General features: G+C 33.7%; 1 protein-coding gene across 5 annotated transcripts; it reads right to left on the bottom strand.

Annotated features, from left to right (window-relative positions):
* Positions 1-1,643: 1,643 nt before the first annotated feature.
* Positions 1,644-18,078, bottom strand: LOC139982630 (uncharacterized). 5 transcript variants are annotated; one of them, XR_011798217.1, is made up of 17 exons: positions 17,292-18,071; positions 15,837-16,199; positions 14,879-15,175; positions 14,329-14,478; positions 13,871-13,895; positions 13,008-13,099; positions 11,956-12,135; positions 11,078-11,188; positions 9,933-10,123; positions 9,161-9,280; positions 8,329-8,440; positions 7,870-7,966; positions 7,081-7,183; positions 4,931-6,935; positions 4,165-4,418; positions 3,230-3,285; positions 1,644-2,035 (listed from the first exon to the last, which is right to left on the bottom strand). XR_011798217.1 is itself a non-coding variant. In XM_071995606.1 (14 exons), the coding sequence occupies exons 1-14, from the start codon at positions 17,635-17,637 to the stop codon at positions 6,795-6,797; spliced, it is 2,328 nt and encodes a 775-aa protein (XP_071851707.1). In that variant the 5' UTR covers positions 17,638-18,071; the 3' UTR covers positions 4,073-6,794. The 5 variants fall into 5 exon arrangements, 3 of the variants coding, with proteins under 3 accessions (XP_071851707.1, XP_071851709.1, XP_071851708.1); XR_011798216.1 differs by having other exon boundaries at positions 4,165-6,935; XM_071995606.1 differs by lacking the exons at positions 1,644-2,035; positions 3,230-3,285 and having other exon boundaries at positions 4,073-6,935.
* Positions 18,079-18,703: the final 625 nt, after the last annotated feature.

An 18,703-nucleotide genomic window follows, 5' to 3' on the forward strand; every position in this document is an offset into this window, starting at 1 on the left:
GATTTTAACTCAAAAAATGATTGTTCCTTAATATTAAAATTAAAACTAACATAATGAAATCGTTTTTCGTCCATTATATTAAACATACATATATCCATTAGGTAAAAGCATTTTTAACTCATTAAAAGCAGCACGTGCAATTGCCAACATTGATCTGAAATGTACCTGATATATTAATGTCTTCATTACTTATTCGACGTGCTATGAAGTACTGCTATCAGTATTAAATATATAATAAAAATACGTGTTCTTGAGAAAAATATCGTAATCATATTGTCTCCGATTGAGAGCTATGCAAAACTTTGATCAACTTTATGATATATTCAGGAACACTTGCTTCATTAAGTACCACTGATTCTCCAAAGAGGTATATTACAGTCCGTTAGTTCCATAATACTTGAAATGCAAGTAACATTTACCTCTTTATTCTTAGAAACCATAACTTCTGCACCGACATCTGTCCCGTTTACCATTGTTAAGATTTCTACGATTTGACGTGATCCTAAACGATTATGTTGTATGTTTGGATACACATGACTCAACTTATGTTGAGGAATTGTTTTAAAGGTAGCATATGTTAAATTAGACAAATGAAAGTGTTTATTTATCAATTATTTCTCTTTTGCCATTCATAACATATGTATGTCTGTTACCATACATATATATTATTGCGATGTTTCAAGCTCACCTTTAGTTGTGTCTCAGGAATAGTATTCGTTCATGAATAGCCCTGTGATTATTTCATTTAGACTAGTAATTCAATCATTATAGATATTAAAGGACCAGGCAACAATCTCGAACTTAATGTGACATTAAAATAGAAGAAACCTAACAGCCACATGCATGCATATTTGGATAATAAAAACATCATAAAGTACAAGAAAACCGACGATCCATTGAAATAACACAAAGCAATAAATATGACTTACCAAAGGTCTTTATGGTCCTTTGAGTATTTGTTTGGAATGTTTTGTATCGGACTCTACATGAGATGGTTTCCCTCTCTTTCTTCGGAATATGGAGGATTGAGAATGATGCAACAGTTGGAGAAGAAGAACTATTCATAAGGCTAGCACATGAGTCAGTGAAAGCACACTTTTTTAGTATATTACGATCTGTAATACTTATTATCCAATTAAGTCCGTCATAAGCAGTAAATCCCCTTATTGCTGCTTTGCAAGTAACCTCAATACGGGTGTTCCTGGCCACATGTATATCACCATTCGCATCAAGTCCGTTGATCTTTACTTCTATTGGTTGAAGATTTATTTCTGTGTTTGAGTAAAATATAAGGAAAACATTGATGTAACGTAAAACTGTTTGCCCAAGGTAAACTTATTTTCTATCATCTGCGCATCATTATTTGAATACATCATAGGAACTGTGTAGTTCCAACGTTTTATAACTCGCTTCTTGACACATAATTTAATATCAAGGAGAAAAAAAAAAGATTCAAATTACTTCGTAACTACAAAGTTAGAAACCGATACAAAACCGCACCTTATCTAGATGTTGTCTATGTTTTAAAGTAAACCACCTTCATTCCTATACTGATAAATCAGACGATACTCTTAACTATTGGATAAATGCGTTAAGAGTTCGACAAGCAATTGAGTATTAAAATAGCATGACTGAATAAGAACCTGCAATCTCCAAGAAATAACTTCTTTTCTCTTTTCCAGCTTCATTTGAGCAAGTATACTTTCCTTCATGTTGATCATTGGTGGTGGCGATCCAAATAGAATTGTTCTCCCATATCTTTATAGTTTGGTCAAAAGCTGTTTTATTGGATATTGTTTCGCCATTATGCTTCCAAATGAATTTTTTCGATGCCTCGCGCGCACACTTTAAAGTCACTGAGCTATTAATTATTCCCACTATAGTATCAGCAAGACATCCTTCAAGAAAACAATAAAATACTGTTATCAAAATAACAATATCCACAGGCGAACTAACCCTCATTTTTCAGTTTTTTATGAAAAGTTTCAAATGAAATGTTTTTTTTCCCGTTCATTTCGTGTTTGCTTCGTTCCTGCTACAAATCAAAATCGATGAAAATATTCATATTGCAAATCATTTTTGAAAATCATTGTCACACGTTGTTCAGTTGTTCAACACAATTAGTTGTTCGAAAACACGTTCATTCTACTCAAGAGATACAAAATAATAAGCTAGAATTGAGTTTACCTTGTCTACGCCGGATAGCTTTGTAATTACGATTACTTTCACTTTTTTAAGATTACAATTTACTAAAAGCAACAGGAGATATTTTTAGATATGTTATCAAATAAAATATGTTTGTTCTTAATTGCTTCGATGTCAGAATACACAAATGGAAATACACGTGGTGCGAAAATTGAGTCAATTAGACCACTTTAGGCCTCCCAGGAGTAGCGTACGACAATTGTTTACTACTGTGTAAAGAGGTTTGTTTACAAGTGAAGAAAACTTCAGGCTCTCATAGTGAAGAGATCTTCATTGTCATTATACGGAAACTTGAAAGTTCTATGAATGAATGGCTGAAAGGGTTTAGCTAGTGAAAATGTTTTAGGACTTAAAGACCACATTACTTTGACGATTTAGTCTGTTAGTCAATGGGGCAATTATATGGAGTATGCTACCCTATACAGTACAGTACCTTTTTTTATGATTTAATGTGTTAGTTAATGGCGCAATTATACGTAGTGCGCCACCCTATTAGTACCTTTTTATAGTTTAGTATGGTAATCAATGGGGCAATTATATGGAGTATGCTATCCTATACGATACCTTTTTATGATATAGTGTGTTTGTCAATGGGGCAATTATATGGCGTATGCTATCCTCTACAATACCTTTTTATGATTTAGTGTGTTAGTCAATGGGGCAAATATATGTAGTATGCATAGGCGTAGGAGCCCAATTTGACTTGGCGGGCTGTAACGAAAAATATGCCCAAAATTATATTAGTTTAATCATTGAAAAACACAACATTCCAAATTATTTTTCTTTCAGTAGGTGACCGAAAAATTCTCAGCATATTGCCCGAATTTTCACAACATTTTTTGGTTGGGGGGGGGCTGCAGCCCCCGCCTCCTACGCCTATGGGAGTATGCTATCCAAAACAGTACCTTTTCATGATATAGTTTGTTAGTCAATGAGCAATCATATTGAGTATGCTGCCCTATACAATACCTTTTTATGATTAATTGTGTTAGTCAACGGGGTAATTATATGGAGTATATGCTACCTTGGACGTTTTCATTTCCTATCGTTGTGATCATCATCAATTCATTTCTGTGAGCCCTGTGAGACAATGAAAATATCTGAAGTAAGCACCTGATACAGTTGGCATATCTCTCGTTAAAGCAACATTTAGACGGGCTTTTGCTATTTTATGTGTTGCTATGTAATTAAATATACTATGAAATAATGTTAACAGTGTGTTTAAAGCGTAACTTGCCAATTTAGGCGTGGTCGTCATGAAGGCTGCTTTCAGAATATTTTATGTTAGCTATCAGCAGCATTTTGTTCAACGAACACCGGAAAAACATCTGTAACGTTCGCTTGTTTGTAGCTGTTGCATATTTATTTGCAATGCGCCATCTATTACTTTAATTTCAGGCAGTAGAAAAAGTGATATAGGTTCGAACCGGTTTAAACTGATATTCCGCGTGTAACATGTACTAGTGTTTCGTTGCACCCACCTTCATGTTAAAGGAGAAATAACCCCTTCTCTTTTCTGCGTAGAGAATACCGTTTTGCAGTACGCTCTTTTCGACAGAAGCAACACGAATGTTTGCAAACAATTCTTTCAACCTTAAAAATCGATTTAATTGTTACCCATTGCATTTGAAAGTTTTGTTTCAATCCCGACTTTTCGTGACGTAAGAGAGCCACATATCGCATTTCAACAGAAAACGTGTTGTAAATTTCCAACAATAATTAAAATTGAACAAGCAAAGAGAAAGTAATATAAATGTGTTAGATAAAATGGTTTGTTTTTCATTCCTAAAGGTGCTAACAGTATGTCACGGATGTTTTTGTAGAGAGCAGTCATTAAGGCCGTAAAGACTAGGACAAAGAGCGTATATGAGTTTCAATCTGCAATATAATTTTAAACACCAATAAAATTAATAAGAGTTAGATAGAAGCATCTTTCTATATAATCCATGGAGTGTTTACGTCTATTTCGTATCTACTGCATATGGTTTCTTGTTTCATTCATGGCCTCGTCTTCACTCGGTCTCAATATTATTTCTCCTTTTGGTTTGTTCATTGCGATTATGTACAAAACATGTTCTCCTTTTTCTTCCAGCATGTCTCTATATGAGCGTTGGCTTTCGGCCTTGGTTTCACGTTCTCTTTCTTTCTCGTTTCAACTTTTATTTCCTCTTACTATCCCTTTCCAACGTCAGATCAGTAGCCTCTTTAACCGCCTGTTGAAAATCTCCAAGATTGATATACTGTAGTCATTGAACATAATATGGCAAATACGTAAACAGCAAAAAAGTGCCTGACCCAGTATATGAGGCATCCACCAAAACCATGAAATATCATATATAGAGCAAGGGGGTGTGTTTGTAAGTGGGTTACGTATTCTTATTCCACTTCTAAAGTTCCTACGTCAGCCGATACTCATAGCTAGTACAGTAACTATACTGGTGTCACCTGTAACATATTTACCGTGTATAACGAACACAACGTAGTAATGATTATCGAGTACCTTCGTCTGTGTATAACATTACGGATAACTACAAACAGTAAATGTAGGTGTAATACAGCAGTTCATATCAGATATTGTGTTTTTCGAAACCATATCTTTCTCGAAGCAAGACACAAATTAACTATAGTTTTATGGTTTTGAAGATCTATAAAAATTATTTATTCTCTCATTCGTGAATCCTACAAAAACATACGGTAGATTGTTGATTCTTTGTTATTGCCTTACACAGTAAATTCGTCCTTTTCCAGTGCCGCTAGAGCATAGACAGAAGTTTTCAACTGGTATGTCCTACCAACCATATGAAAGCTGGTGGCTTGAGCTATTAAAGCCTATTAGGAGATGAAAAAGTATTGATTATTTAATTCTTCCTTCATTTTGTGTTGGCAAGAAGACTCATTGATGGTAAATGCATCGCTAAAGGACATTAAACTGCAGATCATATGAGATATTGTGTTTTCCGAAACCTTATCTTTCTCGAAGCAAGACACAAAGTAACTATAGTTTTAAGGTTCTGTAAAAATGATATATGCTCCCATTTTTGAATCATACAAAAACATATGGTAGATTGAAGAAAGAAAACAAAAACATAAATAAATACAAAACTCTGCGTTGGCTGAAGGGTAATGACGTAATTAAAGTAGACCAATCAGATTACATGACATCAGAAAAGAGCTAGCCCTGCTCTGTGTATATCTCATAAGACATTCCTTGAAAAAAATTCATACAACTATTGCTCAGAATAACAACCTAACAGTCACACTGATACTCGCTGACCCTGTTTAAATAAAATAAATAGAATAAAAGGTAAACCTTGTCACTTGACGTAGAATAATTTGTCAAACGAACAGTGAAAACATGTTACTTCTTTTAAACTTCATCAACGTTCAGTACGCTATGGTTTCTTCGAATATTAAAAATAACTCTGTACGTGGCGGTCACATATTAACCTATTACTCATTTGTACATGCTGCTGTAGAAAAAAAATACTAATAATCTCGTTTTACATGTTTTTATGTTCAAAAATGAAAGTTCCATACTATAACCGTTAATTGATTACACATGTTGTAGTAGGAAGTAGAGATAGCACGATATTCATAATGTCGCTGTTAATATAATACTCAAAAGTAATCTAGTTGTCCATGGTTCTTCCTGCCAATATACACGTATATATCATTACAACTGTGTATGAAAGTACTTAAGTTACAATGAATTTTCAAAAGCATAAAGTGCAAACATTTATCCATTTATTGTTTTCAGTTTCAATACATTAATAATAATCACTTGTTTTTTTAATTCAGTTAAATGTTATTTGTGCGACATATGGACGAAAGGCATGCAGATAAATATAAGGTGGACTTTCCCATCACGTGTTATCATCACTCAGTCTGCTCGCACAATGTTAATATATATATATATATATATTTTTTTTTTTTCACATAACTATTTACAATGTGAAGGGAAGTCTTCTGTAAAGCCTATATACTGACTTAACAACACAGAAGACTTCCAAACAGAAAAATAAGAGAAAAGAGGGAGAAAAAATGATAATAATGTGTACAAGTGTCAGCTACAATTGAACCATAATTAATAAGGAGTAATAAACTATTAATAAGGCAGGGGAGAATCGAGAGTTTAGCCATTCAAAATAGGCTCTTATCAATCAACCATATCTTTGAGTTAGGAAATATATAGATATTGGGATGTGCTTGTCAACTAACAGAATGGTTTACTCAGTTATAACATGGGTTGATACGTACTGATTATTTATTCTCAGAATGAATGTAATGGAGTATGCAGAAAGAATAAAATACATTTTACCTCCGTTGGCTTCTTCTAAGTCATATACTCATTATTCATAGACTTTATGTGGTGGTTTCACGTCACATTTGATGATTGCATAAAACAATTATAAATGTAGTGATGATAGAACCCACCCCCTCCCCCCCCCGATTTTTTTTAAATAGGTCACTTTAGGCTGATGAAATGTCACTTTACTGTCATGTCGATAAAAGATTTAAAAAAAAACACATATTACAAAAATAAAAATAGAAACGAAGATAAAGATTGATTCCAAACAGACGACAAGATATTATTGATCAGTTTGGTATGACTTTGCATTATTACCTACATTGGAAACATCAATATAATCATTGTTGTCACCATCCTCTGAGGCCAAAACGAAATAATTAGGTTCCTCGGGATCTTCTCCATCGTCCGAGCATCCACTTGCCTACAATAGAAGGGATTACAGAAAGGGTAAGCACATTAAAACTCACAACTTTAAGTAACTGACGGTATAGAGTAAGAAAGGTGATAACAGAAAGAAAGCTATATGTAGTAGCTATTTGTTAAGTGTTTTGTTTGTTTAACTTTACCTGCTTCATATTCTTAAGAAACGTCATGAAGGTGTTTCGAAGGCTCCCGAAAGACGGCCTCTCTTCAATGGATGAATTCCAAGTGGAGAGCAATACGCCAAATCTGTGTGTGGAAATTAAGTTGATGAACCAATTCCGTAACATAATATAGTTCCCCATTGACCGTGGATTAATGCATATTAGGTAATGTTTGTTACCTACTCACAACATTTGAACGTGACACGCGTTGGACGAAACTGAACTTGAGGCAAACAGGTACGATATCATATATGCACACTGACATATTTGTGTATTAACTTTTTTTCTTGTGCGTCTTCTTTACAGTAAGATATGTGTATGTGTTAGTGTGTATGTGTGTGTATGTGTATGTATTTTTATGTATATAGTTATGTGTATGAGTATGGGAATCGGTACGGAACTTCATATCTCCTCAGTCAAAATTGAAACCTTCTTCAATCCAAAGTCAAACCTATAAAGTGAAGATAAAGAAAGGTAAAACCAAAACCAACAACGAAACAGTTTGCTTTCAGCCTGCAATTATAAGTTCACTTATGATACAAACAGCAACATTTCAATTATCAATATCTGGATAAAGCAATATTCAAATTCCTTTGCAAATTTCACCATATTTCTTAGTGTACTTCCTCGTTTATTATTCCAAACAATTTGTCCTCTGAAATATCATTTTATGTTTTGTTTTACTGTCATAAGATAGCGAACCTGCCTTTTGTATGATGTGATGTTTGTTTGCACGTTGGTTAGAGAACAGTTCATAAAATTAATACTCACAACCCTCCTGGACACGCTAGTGGCTGATCAAGGTTGTCTTTTGCTCTCAGTTTCTTTTCAATCTCTGGACAAGTCAAACCTCCAAAAGGGGTGTCACCTTACCATTGAACAGGAAAAAGAAATTTATACAATTCCTGATAGACAGTTACACATAGTTAAAGAAGTAGATATAGGGCTTCAACTGTAATTCCTTCCAAATAGTGTGTAATATGTTATAAACTATAGAGGAATTTATGTAAGAAAGTATTTTGTTAAGGATTCTGTTTAACGCCCATCATTACACAGAGGAGTCAAAATCCTAGCCATGCCCAAGGACAATTATGCCACCGGGCTCCTGTGGCACTTTTCCAACGTTTCCAACAGTATGTTATACATATGAATACATAACCAAATACAACCCCCCCCCCCCCAACCACCTTATTCAAAACAAACCCTTCCTTTTATAAGGCCTAACCATACCAAGAGAGTAAATCTCCCAGACAACAACTCCAAAGTTCCAGACATCTGATTTTTCCTTATAGTGACCCAAGAAGACAGTTTCTGGTGCCAGCCACGCCAGAGGAGGAAATTTCTGGTTATAGGGAGAGAATAAGAAAACCGAATTCCTGTTACCGTTTTATGCGTGCCACCTTTTGCAAAACAGACAGTCTGTTTTGTTCAGATGAGAGAGACTTAATGGTGTGCCACGGAAGGCTTATGTACTACATACAGATCCGTCTCAAGAGTAATAACATGTGCCCATTATATTCAAGATATTTCTTACATAGTATTCTACTTATTCGCTTTAAGCTCTGAACTTAGCAAACGTTTACAATTACTTAAAACCAGCATGCATTTGCTTTTGTTTATGATGCTTTTGGTTTCGCAGTCAATTATTACCAAGCTACGTGTCACCTTGTGCCATTGTGCGATATAGTGTACATATAATCATCATGTATGAAACTTTATATGTACATTAACACATTATATTATCATGTAACAAATACGTATTTTTCTAGAACTACTATAACTTTGCTTGAATAAATTCTGAATAGTACATGCCACTTCAAACACCACATGTCAAATGTACCATATTAAATAATTATTTATCTGTTGAATAAACATAAACCATGAAATCAGAAAATGGAGCCTATTTTTTGTTAGACACCGTTTGTCAAAGTTTCAACTTACAAAATCCGATGTAAATCACAATTAAGACCAGAGTGTCTAATCGTTATTCCTACATTTCAGCACGCCTTGGTACACAGATTCTCTTAATACTAATATCAATAACAACATAAATCGTCTTTACCGATTGGAGAATGCTGTCCACCCTCTCCTGTGCTAAATCTACAGGCCAAAAATCATACAGTTTGCATTTCCCACTTGAAGTAAGAAGAACTTTTCTTGCAGCAAGTCCAGGATGGAGAAACTGCAACGAAACCAAAATCACAAATCGACATCTGTTACTAAATGACTTTTGTTGATTAATGTTTATCTAGTGAAATGAAAGCAAGAGGCGTAACTTTGTTCGATCATTATAAGATCCTTTGTGTGCTAATTAATCACATAACAACTAATTCAGAAAGGAATACCCAAGGCATTTTACGGTTTGTTGGTAATAGAAGTAACGTAAGTTATTCTATAACGATAACGAAGGTCTTGTACAGGTTTCGTTTGTCACGGCTATATTGACAGGAAAATGGACAGTTTCCTGTTTATCAACTGTCATATACATAGACTTATCTAAATATTGTAGATTTATCACTAAACTATTGACATAAATATTAATCGTGCATGTTAGAAAGGATGATGTAAAGTAACTCAATGCTCAATTGAAATGGTTCCCAAAGTTGTTCTCAAAATTTAAGGTATATTTGTATTCAGTCTTAACGCGATAGAAAATCCAGAGTGTTTAGGCTGACTTTTTTTGGTAATATAAACAAAGAGAGTAAACATACGCGCCTTTACAAAGTGCTTTCCTTTCTTTAGGCTAGTACCCAATTGTTTCTCAATGGTAAATATTGGTTGTAACATGGAGCTATTAGGAAGAAAAGTCCATATGCATCGAGACTAACTCTTACCTTTTGACTTGCCAAGAAGAACATTCCATTACATACGTCTACTGCGTAAACGGTCAATTGTAGCGTCTTCTCATGCTCGGCCAGTTGTGCAGTCGCGACCTTAGAGGAGTCACTGAAGTGCTGATAATTTCGCAGGAGAACATCCTTGAGCGTTCCACATTCGATATGTTCTTGGTAGATGAAATGCGGTACTTTGAAAACAAAATGAATGAAAACAATATGGCCGTCATACATCTTTGATGCTGTAGTCTCTAGAGACATTCGTAACGTTAATATTTACTTTATATAATTTTTAATTTTTCTAAGAGCTCAAATAAGTGAGTAAGGCTAGATGGGAATGCTTGGACTAGTTCTCAACTATAGAAACAACTATAGGTACAACTATAGAAACAACAGAGTCAGTAGACTATTAAACATATTTGGAAATAGTTTCCAGATTAACTTTAACCAATAAAAGATAGCCGTCATATATGCTGCTCTCAAAAATGAGAGTAACATATTATTCGATGCAGCAGTAGCTCAACAAATCCTATTTTTTTGGCATGATTTCAAACTTGTTTATGCATATTAGAAGTACAAACAGTCTGGCAAATAGAGAACGTTTTGCATGAATGTGGTATTATTTGTTTGAAAATATGTTTCAAATTTGAATAAGTCACAATTACTCGAATTTTGATAACACAAAATAATTCTTTAACTTTATGTTATATCTATTTCATTTATAGGATTAAAATGTATCATAGAGCCGGGGGTTGGGGGGGGGGCACTTGGGGCACGTTCCCCTATTTTTTTTTCCAAAAGCAAATGTGCCCTACTGGCAAATAAAATGTGCCACTTTGATGAAGTCTTTTGGATATCTTAAGCCTTTGTTAATTTTAATATTTTATTTTAATTATTAATTTTTAGTCTGTAGATGCTTTTTTTTTAAATGGCATTCTATATCTTTTTGTAACACGGTTATAAACAATATCAATAAATATTATTGATAGTATATTAACAAATCATATATATGTAAGTGATATGGCCGATGTGTATCGGTTTATAGCATAACGAGTGGTGGTTGTGGAATGAGAAAGTGACCCTCTGATGTTGTGCTCCCCACACTTTTGGAAGCATCCTACCCCTAGATCATATCATATACTCACCGTCCTCTAGAGCGACTCCGAGTATTTCAGCGATATTCTCGTGCTTGCGTAACGTCATCACGTTCTTTGCCAAGGCACGAAAGTTTAACATATCTTTCATTCTTGCGTCATCTTTATTAAATAAAGAAAGGGTGCAGTATGTTAAAAGAAACTGTTTTCGTTTTGGTTGCCAGTATTCAATCACGATTTCGCAAAAGTTTCACAATATGGCAGCATTGAACGGCTATTTAGGGGCATTGGCATAGTGGGCGATCAGGGGGATAAATATCCCTAATTGTATCATCAATTATAAAATGTGTAAAGTAAGTAGGCCTGACGTTTCGATCCTACCAGGATCTTCTTCAGAGGCTAAATGACAAGTACAGTAACAAAAGGGACAAAAACACGAACAGAAAACAGACAGGTTAATGAGCACTGTGAACACAATGAGATAGATGAAAGGGGATTATAAAAATATAAAATGTCAGAGTCATTCCTCCCTTGAAACATATTTATTGTGCCTGAAAATCGCCAAGAGAGATATACCTCAATATCAATCAGCTTTCTATTTAACCGCCTCTAAAATCGGTCAACATGAATCAACACTTACCCTTTAAAAGGAATACCTTTATACAACTTTGTTAACTGCTATAAATAAAAAAAAAGACTGATGTCGACTTGCGGAGACTACCGAGTATTATACAACGTTCAATTCTTTTATGAAGCATAAAGAGTAACATATGATACGTTACATAACGTTCCGAAAACGTTATTATGTTGTAAGTGTGTAACATAATGGCGTGCTGCATGTACGAAATTATGACGATACGCTAAGAAACCAATGGAAGATTTGTAAACTGTATATAATACTTAAGATTTTCTTCCTCAAACGTCCTTACCGGAGACAGTCTTCGCGATGATTTTGCTTCCGTTACCATTTATAGTTGTAGTAGTAGCGAGATAGTATTTAATGGTACCTTCACCTGGTAGTTGACATGTTAGCTGTACGTCGCAACACCGCACTACCAATGCATCGTCCTCATTGGAAATTATTGTGACTCTGTCTTGAGGATGGTGTACTAAATGTTTCAACGATAGAAAGTCAGCTTATCATAGTGATTTTCCTTTCAATTCAAGGTCTACTTTGTAGTTTCAAAGTTTAAAAATGTGAGACGAAGGATTTCAAATGCGTCTGAGGTCGTAACAAGTTGTCATGAAAAGTTGCCCAAAGAAGACGGAAAATTAATTGATTATATTTGTTCCACCAAGTGACACTTTGTTTGTAAATACAGCCCACGTATTATAATTATTTTACTATACAAAATTTCTATAGCGCCTTAGCCAATCAGAAATTGCTCTAAGGCGCTTTACAGTAATATACATACAAACATGATATACAAATATATAAATCGATAATGTAAGGTATAAAAAGGGTAGAACATTTGTTATATACAATCTAACAATAAATTGTATAAAAAACTGCAAATAGGAAATCGAAAATTATAAAAAAAATCTAAAAATATTTAAAATTTTTAAAGCGCTATACATGCAAAATGGAAAATGCGTTGTACTAATGTGACAATATTAATAGTATAGAAAGCACGGTAATGGAATGCAGATCTAAATAGAAAGGTTTTGACTAGTTTTTTAATTTCATCTATATTTTTGGCACACTTAGCTTCCTCCGGTGAATATGTAATGATTATACAAAGACGTATAACTGAATGTAAACAAATCTCTTGGTTCACTTGTACTAAATATATATTTTATTTTTAAGGCATGCGCTATTTTTCATTCTCATTCATGTCATTGTTTTAATTGTTTAAGTTGTTTAAGTTTAATTGTCTCAGAATTGACTTATGAATTTGTGAAAAGGTAAATCTATTTTGGAAATATTCACTGGTTGTGGAATTATCTATTACAAACATTTCTTAGCAAATAACTTACTTACCCATATCAATTCCTTCGGTTCTCGTAGTATTGGTTGGTAAAACCTCTCGAGAAACCGAGGGCACGGGTATAGTGACCGATGAAGCTGACAAGCTAAGTATTAATAAACATATACTTACTATTCGTTTTCGTTTTCGTTTATTTATTCAATCTAAAGAGTAGGCCTTCATTCTTTACGTACAACATGATAACAATGATATGTACTGTGTGATATCAATGTTTTCCTATATCAGTGAATAGTATACTCATAATTAGTTCAGTTCAGTATATAGAGGAATATATCCCGGCATTGGAGGTGCTGCCCCGGGACCGTTTGATTGTTGAGACGATAACTAAACCCGTTATATTTCACGTTCTCCCGTCCACCACAAGAAGTAATGCGATATGTTACGATAAAATTAACGATTTTATATGATGAAATATTAACATTTTGTTGGACAAAATACTTTTTTTTTTTTTAGGAATGTTCGAGGATGTTAACAATTAAGCAAATATATGTCTTCGTGAGGACGATACCAATACGATCAAAAACAAACTCAATCAAAATGTTACATTTATACTAATCTGATGGCATCTTAATCGATATTTCAAAGGAGACAAACAGGGTACCTGAAAACTAAACATCTGTTCTATAAAAATCTCACTTTTCAATTCATTGAATTTTAACAGAGACCCAACACCGACCTGTAAAATATTAAAGTCGGTAGAGTCTGACAAATGTCAACCAAATGGTATTAAGTGCATTTAAAGTCTTAAGTCATGTTGAGTGTGAAAATTAGATGGCTTATAGTTATGAAGAATGGCTAATGATGTTCATGTTCTACCGAGACATTGCTGAAGCAGTCACTGATAATTTGAGCTTACCTTGTGCGAGTCACGATACTAGGAGCTATGGAATTAAAACCAGACGAAGTTGAAATTTGCAATGTTGAGATAGACAAAGGACAGAACAACAGCGTGAGATTAATCGTATTTCTGCTTTTTCCATTGATTTCTTTTGATGTTATAAATTGATTGGAACATAAAACAAGACAATATCGTTTACACAGGAACACATATCTCAAAAAGGAGTTTGTCACAGTAATTAAAAAGTAATAATAATTATTGAAATTATGCTAATGATGTCAAGTGACATCGAGTTTCAATGTTCTTTTTGTATATGGCAGAGTACTTCATTTCCAAGACAAAACCGTAAAAATAAATGTAATTATATGTTATAGATTAAATGTTATTGCATCCAGCCTTATAAAATGTCTTCAAACAGGTTTTTTTGACAAGATATTCCGCACCATATTTGGTAAAAATGTAAACCTAAAACTTACTTGAATACTTCTTTCGAAGAAACAGCAAAAGAGGGATGCTTATTACTATGGCAATAACCGGCAGTATGGAAATTATTAGTGTCCACGGGGTTGACTTTACTTCTTCTGTAATCTCTTCATATCCCGTTGTGGTAATTACGTCTGAAAGAACTTGTAAGAAAATGAATGATAATGAATTACATATAGTAGGATATAATTCTCAGTCTAATAGAGATACCTGGGTTTGGTATCAAAACAATTTACATGTTGCCTGTAGCGATTTGTCAAGTCTTTAATTCATGATACCTTATCCGTGCATTGCGAAGTCAAAAAAAAGTAAAAGTAACTTCTTTTGTAATAGGACACAAACAGAATGTCACAAACGTAATGCAATTTGCATGTTGCATCAAAGATGTAGATATTTTTTTGTAAATTGCAATAAACTAAACAGAGGATGGGGTGGGCTATTTGCTCCATGCATTAGTATGAACATGAAGGCCATATTTAGCAAAATATTAATATAAATGTTTATGCAGTTTGTTGAAATTGATCGATGATGATGACTTTTTACCTCTTACTCTAATGGTTTTACTCTGATTTACTGAACAGTACTGCGATTCGCTAGCTATGCATTGGATACTTCCACTGTCACGTCGAGGTAAAAAGTTCATCTGTATTTCTCGTCCACTTCCATTTACAAAATCATTACTGCTGATATTGATTTCTTCATTTTTTACTTCCCAATAAAGTTCAGTGTTTATTGCTGGTTTCGTTACATTGCAGATAGCAAATGATTCAACCTTGCTATCAACATCAATCAAAGTTTTCATATTTTCTCCGTTGATCCACAATGTCACCTCGGGACAAACTAAATTAATAAAAAGTCGAATAAATAAAACAAAAATAAAAAATCTAGCGTAATGTTATATCACCAATAAAACACACGATTGTTTGGATATCACTCTTTCATAAAGTAACTTTTGCTGGACATTTCTTGGCAAATTTTCGACACAACAGTGTCGATAGATCATTGGTTCAGGAAATATGAATTTCATATTTCATTGCAATGGCTATTCATACTAAGATAGGTTCTAACTTGTGATTCTTCGGTATTTATTGGGTTTTCACCGTCATTATTAGCATTACCCAGAGGTAGCGTTGGAAACATTTTGAATATTTTATGTCACTGACATTTATCACAACTATTAAGCAAGAAACATTCAACGGTTCACGTGGTTTGGAAAGAGTGGATGTCGTAATTATACAATTATACAACATAATAAAGTTCACTGAATTATCTTACGTACAAATATAGAGATAAGCAAAGTTTAGTTTTATTAAAAAAGCAAGTCAGAATAGCTTTTTTAAACTTTGGAATTATTGTTTATGAACGGCGTTAAATGTATTTACCTTGTAAATGATTTCACTTAATCGTTATAACCACTTTCGCTCACATATTGTTATTACAATATTAACAAATTTGAAATGATCAGGTTTAAGTTTACTTTAATGATTGGATGAGTCCTTACCGTTTGTTTTGTAATCGACTATAACATTAACCACCTGTGTGTGACCTACAATACTTCGATCAATACTGGTACATGTTATCGTTCCTTGGTCAGACTCTAAAATTGTACTGAGCATCGCGGTTTGGTCCACTAATCTGTTTACATCTCCACGTGTTGAGTTGAATGAATCGATTGATGAATTTATTGTTTGATTGTTCAGAGTCCATTTCAGCTCTATCGGTGCTCTTGCTCCTATGGCGCAGCAATATGCAGTAAAGGTCTCCTCGGCATTAACAAATATCTCATTGGTCTGGCGTGAGCCGTTTTGATTTTCATTGGAAAAATATTTGGATCCATTTATTGTTATGTAAACCTCTGGAGTCACTATCGACAAAACAATGGAGATGAATTCAATTAACATATTATAGGTATTAGTAAATCATTGATTTCCAGAATTATTTCCAAAGCATATACTTGCATTCTACTACGAATAAATGTTAACTTTATGAATGCAAATGATAAATGATTATACAGTCACAATACCATGTACTGTCAACAACAGAAGAATCGTACCGGTCACGTTAACCATCTTTGAATGAACCATAGAATTTTAAGGATGTGCGAAGCAACTTTGAAGTACTTTAACTTAATATTTCGGAAAACACATCTTAATAAAATAATATTACTTGAATTGAAATGAAACCAGTTCATTGCTTTTTAGACTAACTGATGCACCCGGCTGGCATATAAGTTAGTGCTATGAGAGAAATGAAGCTGTTATATTAAATTTTTAAGTGTTACTGTAGCCACTAGATTCAGCGTGGTGAAATCAGTTCGTGATTCTATGAGTGCAGTTTTCCCATCAATTATCAAGTAGTTCTCCCGTGAAGGAATTTACTGATTACATACTGGAGAAAGCAAGTTGTTCACAACGTCGGTGACGATTCATTAGTCTGCAACCAGAATTACCTTGATAATTATGATATCTTGTATTAAAAACCTAGTCTTTGAAATCTCGCAAATTATTGAGATCTGTTTAAATGCAATATTTAATACTATATCTAGGGCGACACTGGCAGAAGACATATTGTTAGTAGCTTCATAATTTTCAAACAAGAACTCATTTTTTTCTTGGTTCCATTTACAACTAAAGGGCATCCAAACCGGTAAAATTACCCATTGCATTAGTGCAGAAGATAACTCTTTATATTACGGTATAGGACAAGATTACACTGACATGTTTTTCATTCAAAAATTCTCTATAGTGTCTATAAAGTAACAAGAACTTTTGTTTAACAGTACTGTAACAGTATCAGTTACATTATTATAATTGCATTTTAAATTTATTACATAACTATATACATCGTTATCGGTATAGGCTAACTATCTAATAATTTTAAGTGCCAGTCATGTCGTTACATTCTATTTATATTTTGCATTTGCTTAAAAATGTGAAAAATTAAGTTAAACACAAACCTTTAATTTTCAAGGTGTAGTTTATTATTATTGACTTGTTGTCACTATATGAACAATCATAATTCCCTTCGTGGTTGACAGAGATTTCTTCAATCCAAAGTGAGTTGTTCGTCAGTACTGATAAATTCGTCTGTTTAAAGTTACTCGCTTCTGTTATCAATATCTGTCCATTATAAGTTAGCACCGTTTGCTCATATCTCCATTGTGTCAAATACGAATCCACTCTCTGACAATCAAACGTCACATAACTGCCGATGCTTTTAACAATCAAGATGGCTACCGTAGACGGCGGTAAAATAATGAAAATTAATTTCAAAAGTGCTGGAACTCTTAACGTTACTTCCATCCTTAAAGTTTCCCTGTACTATGTTTTTGAAACAGAACAGTTATCCATCAATTTTATTCGTTGAACCGATTAATTAAAAAAAAAAATCCTAGATGGGAGGTTACATGAAAACAGGTTCCGTGCACGGTATGTTTAGTTCCTCTATTCAACTAATCTTATTAATCTTCCCATCAAATATTCCTGGGCTTTCACACTGCTGCTTTCCACATTCGTGACGTGTATTCTCGTACACATTCTAATGATAATGTCACCTTGGCGCAATGAACTTTATATTAATCACTGTAATCTCACTTTTTCGTTTTCGAAACTAATTAACTTGTATGTAGTATGCACATTGTTCTCTCTTATTCAGGAAGTTTCGCATTTGATACGCAAAATCAGCCGTTTTTGTTTCTCTTTTAATTTTCCTTTATCGTGTTTATAGAAAGCTTTCTAAGGAAGTTTCAAATCGTGCTGCACCAGATAATACGCTATGTATACAACGTTCCACCGTAAACGATCAAGAACTTTCAAAATATGTTATCCATGTTTCTTTAATCTTTGTGCATCGCCGCTATTGCGTTTAGATATACTTTTACATTACGGAATCTAATACCACTATTGCGACTATGCCTTTCCAAGATTAACAATTAATACATTATAAAATGACCTGTGTTGAGCTTTTATGTTTTTCTAAATAATATATGAAATCACCCGCTGGGTTTACAGAGACATTGTGACGTCATTCATTGCTTTAGATTGAGCCCATATCAGCTATGATAGTCTGTGCCAGTGGCTCCTTAAAACCGTTATCAAAAGAATGTAGATTCCTTTTTAATTACCATTCCTTACTTAGTCTATATTATTGAAGTTTCAATTAGATATAATATATGTAATAATTAATTCATTCATTTAAGTATCTATTTTTAAATTTTATGTTGATTTCTTGATTAATACCTTTCTTTCAAACAAGATACTTGTATTATTCAGCGTCACAAAATGAATAAAATGAGTATCAAATCTGTGGGCCCCAACGCGTTGATACAAATTACAACAAATTGTAACAAACTGTTACATGTGTATATGA

The sequence above is a fragment of the Apostichopus japonicus genome, chromosome 16 (assembly GCF_037975245.1).
Source record: "Apostichopus japonicus isolate 1M-3 chromosome 16, ASM3797524v1, whole genome shotgun sequence".
Lineage (NCBI taxonomy): Eukaryota > Metazoa > Echinodermata > Holothuroidea > Aspidochirotida > Stichopodidae > Apostichopus > Apostichopus japonicus.

Excerpts from the sequence above, each read along its gene's own strand:
- LOC139982630 (XM_071995606.1), bottom strand. The coding sequence starts at position 17,637 with ATGGAAGTAACGTTAAGAGTTCCAGCACTTTTGAAATTAATTTTCATT. Across the intron at positions 16,200-17,291 it reads CTACACCTTGAAAATTAAAG|TGACTCCAGAGGTTTACATA; the intron begins GTTTGTGTTTAA and ends TTTTGTCGATAG. Across the intron at positions 7,184-7,869 it reads CTAGCGTGTCCAGGAGGGTT|ATTTGGCGTATTGCTCTCCA; the intron begins GTGAGTATTAAT and ends TTCCACACACAG.